The sequence below is a fragment of the Ornithorhynchus anatinus genome, chromosome 10 (assembly GCF_004115215.2).
Source record: "Ornithorhynchus anatinus isolate Pmale09 chromosome 10, mOrnAna1.pri.v4, whole genome shotgun sequence".
In the NCBI taxonomy this organism is placed as follows: Eukaryota; Metazoa; Chordata; class Mammalia; order Monotremata; family Ornithorhynchidae; genus Ornithorhynchus; species Ornithorhynchus anatinus.
In genome coordinates this window covers 41953039-41965799 of record NC_041737.1, presented here as the reverse complement: position 1 = coordinate 41965799, position 12761 = coordinate 41953039, and the positions used below count along the sequence as shown (strand labels likewise).

Genomic DNA, 12761 nt, shown 5'->3' with positions numbered 1-12761 from the left:
ACTACGAGTATTACTACTACTGCTGCATTCATTACAGAATGATCATACCGATTTTGCAGATAAGAGTTTGAAACTGAACACTTTGTCTAATATATTGGGGATCTGAATTTAATCCTCAGATTTCCACACATCATTTAGTTCATGGGACCAGGTTGCTTCCCAACCCTTCAAGGCTTTATTCCGGACCCACACTGCTCTAATATAGTCATTACAGTACAGAAGACAATAGCAGTTATAGCTCTGGCAATTAAACCGAGTAGAAAACATCATAATAACTTTAACAGCCTTACCTCAAGAACCACCGGGTCAAGGGAGCTGCTGTAATCGATATCAAAGGTCAAAAGTTGAAAACATAATCTGCATCTGAAAGAAAAGCAGACTTGCCATGAATACAGTCCTCTCCGACCCTTCAGCTTCTTGACTATTCAGAATTATGTAATTAAAAAACCTCTACCGCAAAGTAGAATGCAGATCCAAAATGGTATTTTTCAAGTTTAAAAGAATAGATGTACCAAACCTGTCAAAAATTTGGCTATTCTTGTTGTTATTCCTTTTGCGCTGATTGTACACTGTCGTTCTCTGTCCCTCATCTGGCCTATTGGATGGAAAACACACTCTATGAAGTACAGTTACACCCAACTCTGCTGGCATGGTAGATTCGGGGGCTGATGGTGAGGGCTGGGATTGAGGAAGCAGAGAGAGGAGGGTAGGGTGAGTTCTTAGCTGCCAGAGCAGCCTTCATACTTTCTACCCTCTTCAGCCACCACTTGGCACCTTCGCACGAAACAAAAACTCCTCACTCTTGGCTTCAGAGCTCTCCATCACCTTACCCCCTCCTACCTCACCTTCCTTCTCTCTTTCTACTGCCCACCCCGTACACTCCATACACTCTGCCGCTCACCTCCTCACAGTCCTCTGTTCATGCCTGTCCCGCCGTTGACCCCTGGCCTATGTCCTACCGCTGTCCTGGAATGCCCTTCCTCCTCACCTCCGCCAAACTAACTCTCGTCCCCTCTTCAAAGCCCTGAGAGCTCACCTCCTCCAGGAGGCTTTCCCAGACTGAGCCCCCCTTTCCTTCTGCTCCTCTTCCCCTCCTCTCTCCCACAACCCTCTGCTTTTCCTCCTTCCCCCTGTCCCAAGCACTCTGCTCATTTGTATATATTATTTATTACCCATATATTTTGTTAATGAGGTGTATATCTCCTTGATTCTATTTATCTTGATGATGTTGTCTTGTTTTGTTTTGTTCTGTTTTGCTTTGCTGTCGGTCCCCCCCGTTTAGACTGAAGCCCGTTATTGGGCAGGGATTGTCTCTATCTGTTGCTGAATTGTACATTCCAAGTGCTCAGTACATAGTAAGTGCTCAATAAATACGAATGAATGAATGAATGAATGAATGAATGAATGAAGTTGGCCTGACCTGCAATGTAAAATCATTTTTCCTTCCTGCCTGAAGGAGCTCACATCAAGTCATCATCAATCCTATTATTAAAGACTGCCACAGCGCCTTTTGCTTACTCAGCCTGTCAATTTTCTAACTACAAGAGTAAAGTTTTTCCTCTGTCCTAACCCATTTCAACCTCTGGCCTGGAACTCCCTCCCCCTTCATATTCAACAGACCATCACTCTCCCCAACTTCAAAGCCTTATTAAAATCACATCTCCTTCAAGAGGCTTTCCCTGGCTACGCCCTCATTTCCCCAATTCCCTCTCCCTTCTGGGTTGCTCTTTCACTGGATCTGTACCTTTCAAGCACTTAATATTCACCCCACCCTCAGTCCCACTTCATTTATATACCTATAGCCATTGTTTTATTTTAATGCCTGTCTTCCCCTCTAGACTCCAAGCTCCATGTGAGCAGGGAACATATCTACCAACTCTGTTCTATTGCACTCTCCCAAGTGCTTAGTATAGGGCTCTGCACATAATAAGTACTCAATAAGAAGCATGACCTAGTGGAAAGAGCACAGGCCTGGGAGTCAGAGGACCTGGCTTCTAATCTCAGCTCTGCCAAATGCTTATGTGACTTGGATAAGTCACTTAACTTCTCTGTGCCTCATTTCTCCTGTTCTCCCTCCTACTTAGACCTGGAGCCCCATGCGGGACAGGGACTGGGTCCAATCTAATAGACTTGTATCTACTCCAGTGCTTAGAACAATGTCTGACACATAGTAAGCGCTTAACAAATGCCATTAAATAAAAAAAAATACAATTGATTAACTGCAACATACATGGGTCTGCATCTCTCTTCTCGATTATTCTCTCGATTCTCCAGGACCCCATTAGCAAGTTAAAGTGGTAATACCTTGCAAAACTGCACCCAAAGTTTGAAGCCAGAGGGTCCCCTTCTTTCTGTTCAGAGACTCATTTGGTGTTTAGTAGCATCTTTCCCCTGTTCCTACCTAGCGAAGGTCTTTGGTCCTCGGGCAGGTGCTTCACTGGATACTTCTGCTACCAGTAAAAGTTTGCTGATCGCTTCTTTCATGTTGTCAAAGGCCTGCAGTGGGGAGCTCACTCGGAGGAATGTCTCAAAAAATGTCTGCAGCTGTGAAAGACGGAACAGAGACCTGTATTCAAACAGCGATCTCAAATCCTCCTGGACACCCTTTTTCATGAAATATAATGCATCAAGACAATTGCTTAATAATATCAGGTTTCCATTTGGTCCCCCGGTCGAAGGGCTGGCATAATACTGTCACTGAAGTGACCTGTCCACCCGATTTTTCTAGTGGGGGTTTGGCTATACCAAGCACAAATTGGCAACTTCTATTTGTTTATTTTTAAGGAAGTTATCTGAGCAGCCACAGGAATAGGACACAAAAAAATACTTGGCAGTTTAAGCCCTCTTTGAAATCCATACCCTAATTATACAGCATGAATATTTCCTGAAATCTAATAGCAGGAACATCTTTACATGAGATGTTTAGCCACATGGTTCCATTAGAGCTTTGTCGGAGTCAACAGACTTAATAAACAAAAGCACTGTTAAAACTTCCCATTTGCAAACCCCATTCTGGAAAGCTGATATTATTTCTCATTCTAATGAGAGAAAGGGGAACAACGAGCCTGGTCCTTGAGAACGGGAATTACGTCAGTTGATTCCTTGAGGGACCTTCTAGTACCAGGAGCGTGTAACTGAGTACAGAGCTATGTTTGCAAAGAAAATGAAGGCCCAATTACCACCAGCATTCACGGGGGCCCCCAAACACTCCACAATGCCGCCCCCTTCTGCAAGACCTGCTGCGGCCGCCGCTGAATCCCAAAATTCACTCCGAGGTGCAGCCGGCGGGAACTCACCTTTTCTCTCCCCCATTTCTTTCCCTCTCATGGGGCAATCTCTTCCCTTCCAGCAGCCCTAACCCGTGGTAGGGGCCAATCCCACCAATCTTTCTGCCTCAATTGCTCTCCCTTCTTCTTGTCTAATGACATCATACTTTGCATGATATGTTGGGATCATGTAGCACGTGGGGGCCTAACAAAACTGATCAGCCCCAGGTCCCGGAGAGGGTGGATGGGATCCTGGTTCCGGGAGAGCAGAGGAAGAGCAATAGGCTCTGTATTTAGTAACTGCGGCCTGGCTTCCTTCCTTTGGTGTCTTCACACCCTAGGCACTGCCACTGTGGGCTCAGCAACCGAGGAGGGGCCGGGGAATAATGGTAATTAATTAATTCATTCAATCATATTTACTGAGCACTTACTGTGTGCAGAGCACTGTACTAAGGGCTTGGAAAGTACAATTCATCAACAGAGAGAGCCAATCCTTACCCAACAATGGGCTCACAGTCTAGAAGGGGGTGACAGACAACAAAACAAAACAAATAGACAGGCATCAATAGCAAGCAATAATGACATTTATTAAGCTCTTACTATGTACCAAGCACGATACTAAGCACTGGGGTAGATACAGGACAATCTGACTGGACCCAATCCCTGTCCCCTATGGGACTCACAGTATAAGTAGGCGAGAGGAGAATTTAATTTCCAGATGACAATATTGAGATACAGAGAAGTCAAGTGACTTGCCCAAGGTCACACAATAGGCAAGTGGCAAAACTGGGTTAAAAACTTAGATCGTCAGACTCCTGGATCCATGCCCTTTCCACTAAGTCATGCTGTTCCCCATTATTAGTTAATTATTAATTCCTATTATAAATATTAATAACAACAAAGAGGAAAATGAATAGAAGCTGCCTCCCTGTGGAGGAAAGAGGGAAGGAACAGGCCGCAAGCAACAGAAGTAGCAGAGCTAAAGGAGGTGCCTTGGGTAGACAAAAATAATCAGGTTTCTTTCTGGTTTAACACATTTTTTTAAAAAAAAATCTGAAAGTAGAAACAGGAGTAGAATCAGATAAAATTTAAAAATCCATGCCCTAAGTTCAAGATACACTTTTCTCAGGAAAATAAATTGTCCTACAATCTCCCCATATCTTGTAGCCTAAAATCATCGGCTAGAAAACAGCAGCAGCCTGGCATTTAAATGGCTGCCATAGAGAGCAGAAGAGTTAACACAAGGGACAGCAGAGGAAAAATGTGTTGAAAAAGTTGAACAGCCTATTCCTGCGGGTTACTGCAAAAAAAACCAACAACGAACCAAAACCCTGGGATATACATACCCCATTTCTGAAATAAATCATTGGGAAAATAAATTCTTTCCTCTTTCATTTCTTTGAAAAAGTATTTAGGTCCTAAATTCCAAAACACCTTATGAGTGGGGAAACGTAGACGGGCAAAGAAATGTTCTGTCCAGTTGGAAAAAAATGTAGGCTAAACTGGTACTATTCTTCACCTTCTCTTAGCCCTGGAGGGCATTATAATGCAATACCTTAATAATCTCTAGTTGCTCTTGCTTGTCCCTTGAAAGGAACTCTGCCACTCCTTACTGCCCAGGCTAAAGTCAAAATAAGAAATATACATTATAGTAGGAATTCTACAACTAAGATGTCAAACAACAAAGGCCTGAAACCAAGTTAGCCTCCTGGCATTGAAGCTTTTATTCAATTGAACATAGCTTGTTTTGTGGACCCTATTGGGTTATAATAGAATTATTCAAACAGCTGCTTTCTGGTGAGCTGAAATTGGGAAACTGAAAGCAAGAAGGACAGAGGAAATATATCAGGGATGAAGTCTGAAAACGTGGAGACGGTGGTTGCACACCAACTAACATGGTGCACTCTTTTGTAGAGGAAACTTAGCATGGATCATAAACCAGGGAGGCCAAAGAGAAAATGGTGCCCATGTGCAGCAAAACACAAACACAACGTTGACCTTTTCAGCCACACTTGTGTCCCCTTAGGTTAATTTGACATTCAATGCCATCTTCTTCAAGAATGATAATAATAATTGTGTGTATGCTTAGTGTTTACTATGTGCCAGGCACTGTACTCAGCACTGGGGTGGATACAAGCAAACTGGGTTGGACACAGTGCCTGTCCTTAAATGGGTCTCTGAATTTTAAGCCCCATTTTACAGATGAGGTTATTGAGGTGCAGAGAAGTTAAGTGACTTGACCAAGGTCTTGACCAAGGTCTCAAAGCAGACATTTGGCAGAGTCGGAATTAGAACCTAAGGCCTTCTGGCTCCCAGACCCGTGCTCTGTCCACTAGGTTATACGCAGAGCTCTGTACTAGCACTTTGGAGAGTATAATACGTCAGACTTGGTAGACACATTCCCTGAAGGACAACTATATAGTATATAAAGAGGAGAAGAACATTTTCTTAAAACTTGCCAGAAAAAAAGTCTGGATCTCTTTTTTTGACAATCATTGGGTGAAAAAATCTCTTCTGAAACAATAGTTCTGTTGCTCATATACATTGCTAAATAAAATCTTAGTTCTTTCCCTGGAATAGAGGTGAAAGATGCCTGAGAAAACTGCAAATGTGACTCTTAAACACAGCAGAGAGACTTCATATTGACAGATCCCAGGCACATGTTCACAACCATTTTTCCCCATGCCAAATTTCTTCTACCAGTGTGTGGCTCACCCAGAACAGACTGGTGGTGTGGGAAGACCATTCCCTAATACTTAAGCCTGGGAAATGATTGCATTTAATGGCTTTAACAACCAATAATGAGTAGAAGAGATGCCTATCAAGTGCTACCATTTTCACTTTGTTCTTGTTAGAAAAATGGGTGTTTAATTTGAACTGAAACATTGCCTCAAATTAGGTTTTTGTATATACTAGATCCTTCATAACAGAACAATTGCTCTATAACATATATTGTGGTTATGAATTCTTTGGGAACCAATTTAAAACATTACTTGTGTCCACTTTTATTATCAACTAAATTAAAGCAGCTATCTCCCAGAGCATTTAAAGGACCAAAGCTCCTGAACTGGGTCTAATGGATGATCTCATGGTGTCTGTTCCAAACATCAGTAACGGTGTCATTATGAAAGCTGTAGAAAGATATGGGACTTATGAAACACTGGCAGAAGGAGCCATGTGGCCTAGTTGAAAGAGCACAGTGCGGCGAATCAGAGGTCCTGGGTCCTATTTCCAACTCGGCCACTGGTCTGCTGTGTGACCTTAGGCAACATCTCTGTGCCTCAGGAGCCTCATCTGTAAAGTAGGGATTAAGACTGTGAGGCCTATGCGAGACAGGGACTCTATCCCACTTGGTGCTTAGTACAGTGTCTACCCATGTGCTTAGTACAGTGCCTCACACATAGTAAGTGCTTAACAAATATGAGAATTATTATTAATAGTAAATACCATAAAAAAGAAGAGCTTCCTAACTAGCCCTAAGAAACATGTCTGCCCAGTGACTCAAAACTCTGCTGACATGACCAGAATTCTGTGTAGCAAAACTCTGGCTGCACCATTCCTACCTGGAAAGAAGACTGGTTTAAGCCAACCTAAAGAATCAGAGGCCTGAGCAAACCAAAAAATCTTAGCCGGCTGAGAAAATACCAAACCCAAGGCAGTAAGACTGAAAGAACTGGTCAATAGGTCAAGAGGACAAGAAGATATGAAAGCTAAGAGAACCTTTTGATAATAAAGGGAGCAAAAGAAATGCACTGGGACAGTTACTATTTAAAAACATTAAAAATAATAATATTTATTATGTGCCAAGCACTCTGCTAAATGCTTGGATAGCTACAGAGGAATCAGATCAGATTCCACAGGGATCTCACAGTGTAAGTTTGAAGGAGATGGGATATTTAATCCCCATTTTACAAAGAAAAAAACTAAGGCACAAGGAAATTAAGTGACTCACTCAAGATCACATAGCAGATAAGTGGTAGAGTGGGAACCCAGGTCTCCCTACTCCCAGCCCTGTGCACTTCCCACTACACCACACTGCTTCTCATCATTAGGGAAAGAGGAGGGTACTAGGGATAAACATGGAGAAAAAGGGATTGGATTTTCCAAGAACAGTAAACCCTAAAAAGTTGACAATTAACAAAGAAATGCTGAAGAAAATCCCATCAGGCTCCGAATCAGGAAAGAAAGCTTAGGACACCATGTATGATGCCGGATTTTGTGATAAATAGCTGATCTACTCACTTGGGTCTCACTCTTTTCTATCCAACCCCTTCCTCCTATATAGAACTTCCTCACCCTTCTCATCCATCATAAAACAGTTTTCCCTGTCTTCAAATTGTTTCTGAAATTACAGAATGAAAAGACAGGCATTTGAAACATGGATGTTTGAGGAGTAGGGGTACATAAATGGATATGAACAAATGTACTATGGGTTGCTAGGAGTGCATAAGTGCAGGGGTGCTAGTTAGGAAGATATGACTTGGCGAGAAGAAAAATGAATCAAAGAATTCCTCTTGGGGAGGGTGGGCTCGCAGAAAGGCTTTGAAAATGGGGAGAGCTTTGGTCTGGCAGATTTGAAAGGGAAGGAAGATCCAGGCAGAGCGGAGGGTCATGGCAAGAGGCTACAGGTGGGATAGGTGAAAATGAGGAGTAATGAGAAGATTCACTGGGGAGGAGTAGAGAATGTGGCTGATGGGGGAGTAGAGTTTGAATAGGGCAAAAAAATGAGGAGAGAACTTGAAGCCAGTATTCAGAAGTCATACAGGGAAAGGATGAATTCCATGACTTCCCACCAGGCCACTGGGAAGCAGTTGAGGCAAGCGAGAGAAGAGAAAAGTTAAAGAGAGAGTAGGGGAAGACTAGCTGAACAGAGTGAGAGGGAGGAGAAGCATGTGCCTGTATTCGCCAAAGAATGGTGGCTGCACGCAGAAGATGATGGAAAAAAAATTGGAAAAAATGCCATACTGGCTCCCTCTTGACTGTAAGCAATGACTAAGTTATTTCCAGCTGTTATCTATTCATTTAGATGATCTACCTTTAACATAATCAAATAAAATAAATACCTGCATTCATTCAATAGGGAAGAGTGGGACCTAACCCAATAGAAAAGTGGAGTATTTTATGAGGAAAAAGAAAATGTGACTCTCAAATTGGGAACCACTACTGTTCTCTTGACAACAACATCGATATACCTCATGAGAATAGGAAACAGACCAGATCATATCTTCTGGATAATCCAATTTCTCCCAATATGATACTGTGTTTATCTCTTGCGTCCACTTAGAGAAGATAAAATTTTCCTTGGGTCTTAAAAGAAAGCTCTTTTAAAAAAGCCCAGCAGTTAAAGTGGGTTTCACAGAGAAAATGAATTACTTTAATCTAGTGCTTCTAAATATAGATCCACAACAAAGGGCATAATGAAAATAAAATTCAAACATTAGAGATAGGATAGTCTCATAGAGAAATGTTTACGAAAATCCCAAAACACATGTGCAATTACAGTTTTCTGACCCGATTATCTTGTATCCATTCCAGTACTTGGCACATAGTAACAGTTTAATCAATCCATAATAGAGTTGGTAGGGACAGTCCCTGCCCAAAAGGAGCTTACAGTCTAAAGGAGGAGACAGACACTGAAATACATTATGGATAGGTACACGTATACAGATATGGATTGAGAAGCAAAGTGGCTTGGGAGTCAGAGGACATGGATTCAAATTCCAGCTCAGCCACTTGTTTGCTGTGTGATCTTGGGCGAATCACTTCACTTCTCTGGGCCTCAGTTACCTCATCTGTAAAATGGAGATTAAGAGTGTGAGCCCCATGTGGGACAACCAGATTACCTTGCATCTACCCCAGCGCTTAGAACAGTGCTTGGCACATAGTGAGTGCTTAATACATACCATAAGCATTATTATTATGTACATAAGTGTTCTGGGGATGAGTGTGAAGAGAATAATAATGTTGGTATTTGTTAAGCGCTTACTATGTGCAGAGCACTGTTCTAAGCGCTGGGGTAGGTACAGGGTAATCAGGCTGTCCCAGGTGAGGCTCACAGTTAATCCCCATTTTACAGATGAGGTAACTGAGGCATAGAGAAGTTAAGTGACTTGCCCACAGTCACACAGCTGACAAGTGGCTGAGCCGGCAGTCCAACTCATGACCTCTGACTCCGAAGCCTAGGCTCTTTTCCACTGAGCCACGCTGCTTCAAGTGCATAAAGGATACTGATCCAAGTGCATAGGCAGTGCAGAAGGAAGAGGGAGTAGGGGCGATGAGGGCTTAGCTGGGGAAGGCCTCTTGGAGGATTTGTGATTTTATTAAGGCTTTGAGGGTGGGGAGGGTGGTGGTCCGTTGGATATGACGTGGGAGGGAGATGGGATCTGCCAACCTGTCCAAATTCAGGTGTTGCTTAGTCACATAAGACCTCTATCCTAAAACAACACCTTCATGATCCAAATGGGCACTGATGGATCTGTTGTGTCTCACGTGGTTGTCTTTGATTTTTGATTGACAGTTGCTCCCAGGAGTGCCGGTAGCGTGCAGGAATCTCCTCAGGCTGTCGGCCTGTCTGGGTTTTGGAGAAGCTCTGTCAGAAAGGCAGGAGGGAGGACTCAGCTAGGACTGGAATGGACTAACTCTTGCCCCTAGAGTAGTCTTACCCTTAAACTCCCCTAGTTTTCTGAATAGCTCTACACAGGATCACCAATTCTTCAGGTTTCAGTCAGAACTTGAAAGAAAAAAAATATTCCAGGTACCTGTGCTTCCCAATGTACACTCCTTGAGCGCAGACACCATGTATCTACTTCTCTCGTATGCTTCCAAGTACCTCGTACAGGGTTCCACCTTTGACAGGCACTAAGTCAATGATATTCAGTGAATGAATGAGCACTAGCCATGGTTTGGTTCTAGCTCCTTCTCTCCAAGTCCCAAAAGGGAACTAGATTTAAGAGGATAAGAACTCTTTCTAACTCTAAAAGGAGAAAATGGATCTATTTTCATTGTTAAGGTAACCTCAAAAGGAAGATTATAGAGAGGCAGGCTCTCTAAGTGAGGTTTTTCTCAGTTCCACAATGGATATAGTAGTTCTCTGCTCCCACTCAAATGAAAAAAGCAGAACTAGAGCTAAACACTCCATTACACTTTTGGATGCTTGAAAATAGGTCAATTATCAGTGAGCTAAAGGCAATGAGAAGAACATATCATTAGGACAGATGGATATTTAGTTGAATGAATCATCACTAGAGAATACTCTTGAGGGAAAAAAAATGATCTTAGTGAAAATGGCAGATATTAGAGAATTTTATTTTCAACATTAATGTCCAATTTTAATCAAAATCTGTGGGTCAAATGTTGGTGTTAAATATCTATGTAGGAAGGATGTGGTGCAGAAACACAACCATTAGCCCTGACCCAGAATGCAGGAAGTCAGTATATCTAATCAATCAATCAGTGGAACTTATTGAGGGCTTACTGTGTGCACAGCACTGTACTAAGCACTGTCCTTATAAAGCATTTGGAGCTTTTTCATTCCCAAGTCCTGCCCTCTGTGATAATGCTCCAATAGAGCAGCCAAGACTTCAAGGTAACAAGAATCCATACAGATCCACCGACATTATTGGGATTAGCTGTCAGTCAAGTGGACTAAAAGGCCAATCAGGAAGACCATATGAGCAAAAAGTCACAACACCAAAATTCCCCATCTGTTTAGGCTTTCAGCTAATAAAATAAAATTAAAAGCACACAAAGAGAGATGCATATTCAGCTTTCATTAGATTAAAAATGAGGTTGTAAACATTTATGCCAATGAAACCTATGGGTTCAGGGCTTTTTTTCTTTAAACAAATGTTGTTTTTGCCCTACACAGACATGACCAGAAACTTTTGAAACTACTGAGTGTGTGTCCTCAAGTTTACACCTTTAACACATAAATCCAAAGAACTTGAGTGATCACTTTGACTAATAATCTTTTGGGAAAATGAAGAATTTTTTTTTTTTACACTCTCAGTCAAATGACATGGGTCAAGAACAAGGTTCTTGTTAAGCAAAATGGGCTAAGAATATAAATAGTCTCATCATTGGCTTTAGCTCCCTGATAATTGACTTATTTTCGGGTAAGCTACTAAAGAGCCAAATTAATTGGCTAAAGCAAAATTAGTATGCCTTTTCTCGTTCTTCTTTGGCATTTCATCAAAAGCTCTTATTTAAATAAGTGCTCTGCTTTCAGTTTCAGGACTCATTTCCTTCATTAGCCTGACTTGAAAAACTCAAGGTCTTGATCCATTTATTAAACTTTGGGAATTCAGGACTCAGGCTGAAGATGATTTAATCACTCAAATAATTCTTATTTAGAATGCTCATGCACGTAGGCTAGCAAACTGATCAAAATTCTACTACCCACAAAGCTGAATCCTGCTTAAACGTTCAATTATTTGCTTGGAATGACAGAACCTTGAGCTTATCATCCTTGGTGCTCTCTGTGAATGGATATGGAATCTGTATTATCCATTCCAGAGTCATCGATCGGAATGCTATTAAGTTGCTGAGAAATTCAACAGAACAGCAAAAGTCAACACTGTAAAGATTTAATCACTCGATCCCGTAGGTATTTGCAATTGCTTATTTTCCCTAATGAACACCAGTTTTTGATCATGCCCCATTATTTCCACTGAAGTTAAATATGAGCCTTTCATTATAGTTTTGCCTGGAAACTTTCCCATATTCATTCCTTCTCTTTAGTGATACATAAGGAAATGGAATAAAACTGGAAAACGTTATTCATAAAATCTACCCCATAATTTTTTTGGCTATTTTTTAAAATATATTTGATACCACTAGTAATGTCATTACTAGGTCAGGCTCATCCAATCATATTCTTCTGACAGTGGCAACAAGATGCTTGGAAGAACTGGCTATGTGATAGTTGCTCTCTTGGCTGTCCATCCTCAGAGCTACAAAGGTAAAGGGAAAACCCCAGAAGTTTCTAGAACCAAGAATCTACTCACTTCTCAGGCTCCCTCCCAGGGAAAAAAGCTGTTTTGCCAGTATGTCATGCACTTACCTGGGACTGTTGACTATACTGCAGGTAATGTCCTCCAGTAAATTGTCCCCAAGCACTATGTGCTTAATGGGAGTGCAATAAATACCATTATTACTATCAATCAATCAAGCATATTTACCGAGCACTTATTGGAACTATGACTACTATGCCCCTGGGTGAGCTCTCAGTAAAGATCTGTTGGTCCTCTGATTCATGGCAGGACTGACAGAACCCCATCTCTGCTATGGAGATCAGCGGACAATATTGGGCCTCTGTGGCTGAGCAAAATCAAAATATGGTAATAAAGAAATCAGGCTGAAAATGGGGAAGGAGGGTTGAGAGGAGAACAGAGAAAGAGGAATAAATGATTCCTAGCTCTGGAAAGTCCTTAAAACAAGAAAATTAATCTGGCATCGCTATTCCAAAATAAGACTGTGAGCCCCTTGGTGGGCAGG

At 41.9% G+C, this 12761-nt stretch overlaps 1 protein-coding gene across 4 annotated transcripts in view; it reads right to left on the bottom strand.

The window, feature by feature from the left end:
- CPED1 (cadherin like and PC-esterase domain containing 1) overlaps window positions 1-12761 on the bottom strand; it is a 212607-nt gene that overhangs the window by 113966 nt on the left and 85880 nt on the right. For all 4 annotated transcript variants that reach the window (XM_029074159.2, XM_029074162.2, XM_029074160.2 and 1 more), the window contains 2 exons: window positions 2402-2544; window positions 291-363 (listed from right to left, as the gene is read on the bottom strand). In XM_029074159.2, coding sequence (XP_028929992.1) covers window positions 291-363; window positions 2402-2544 — 216 coding nt within the window. The remainder of the gene's footprint in view (window positions 1-290; window positions 364-2401; window positions 2545-12761) is intronic.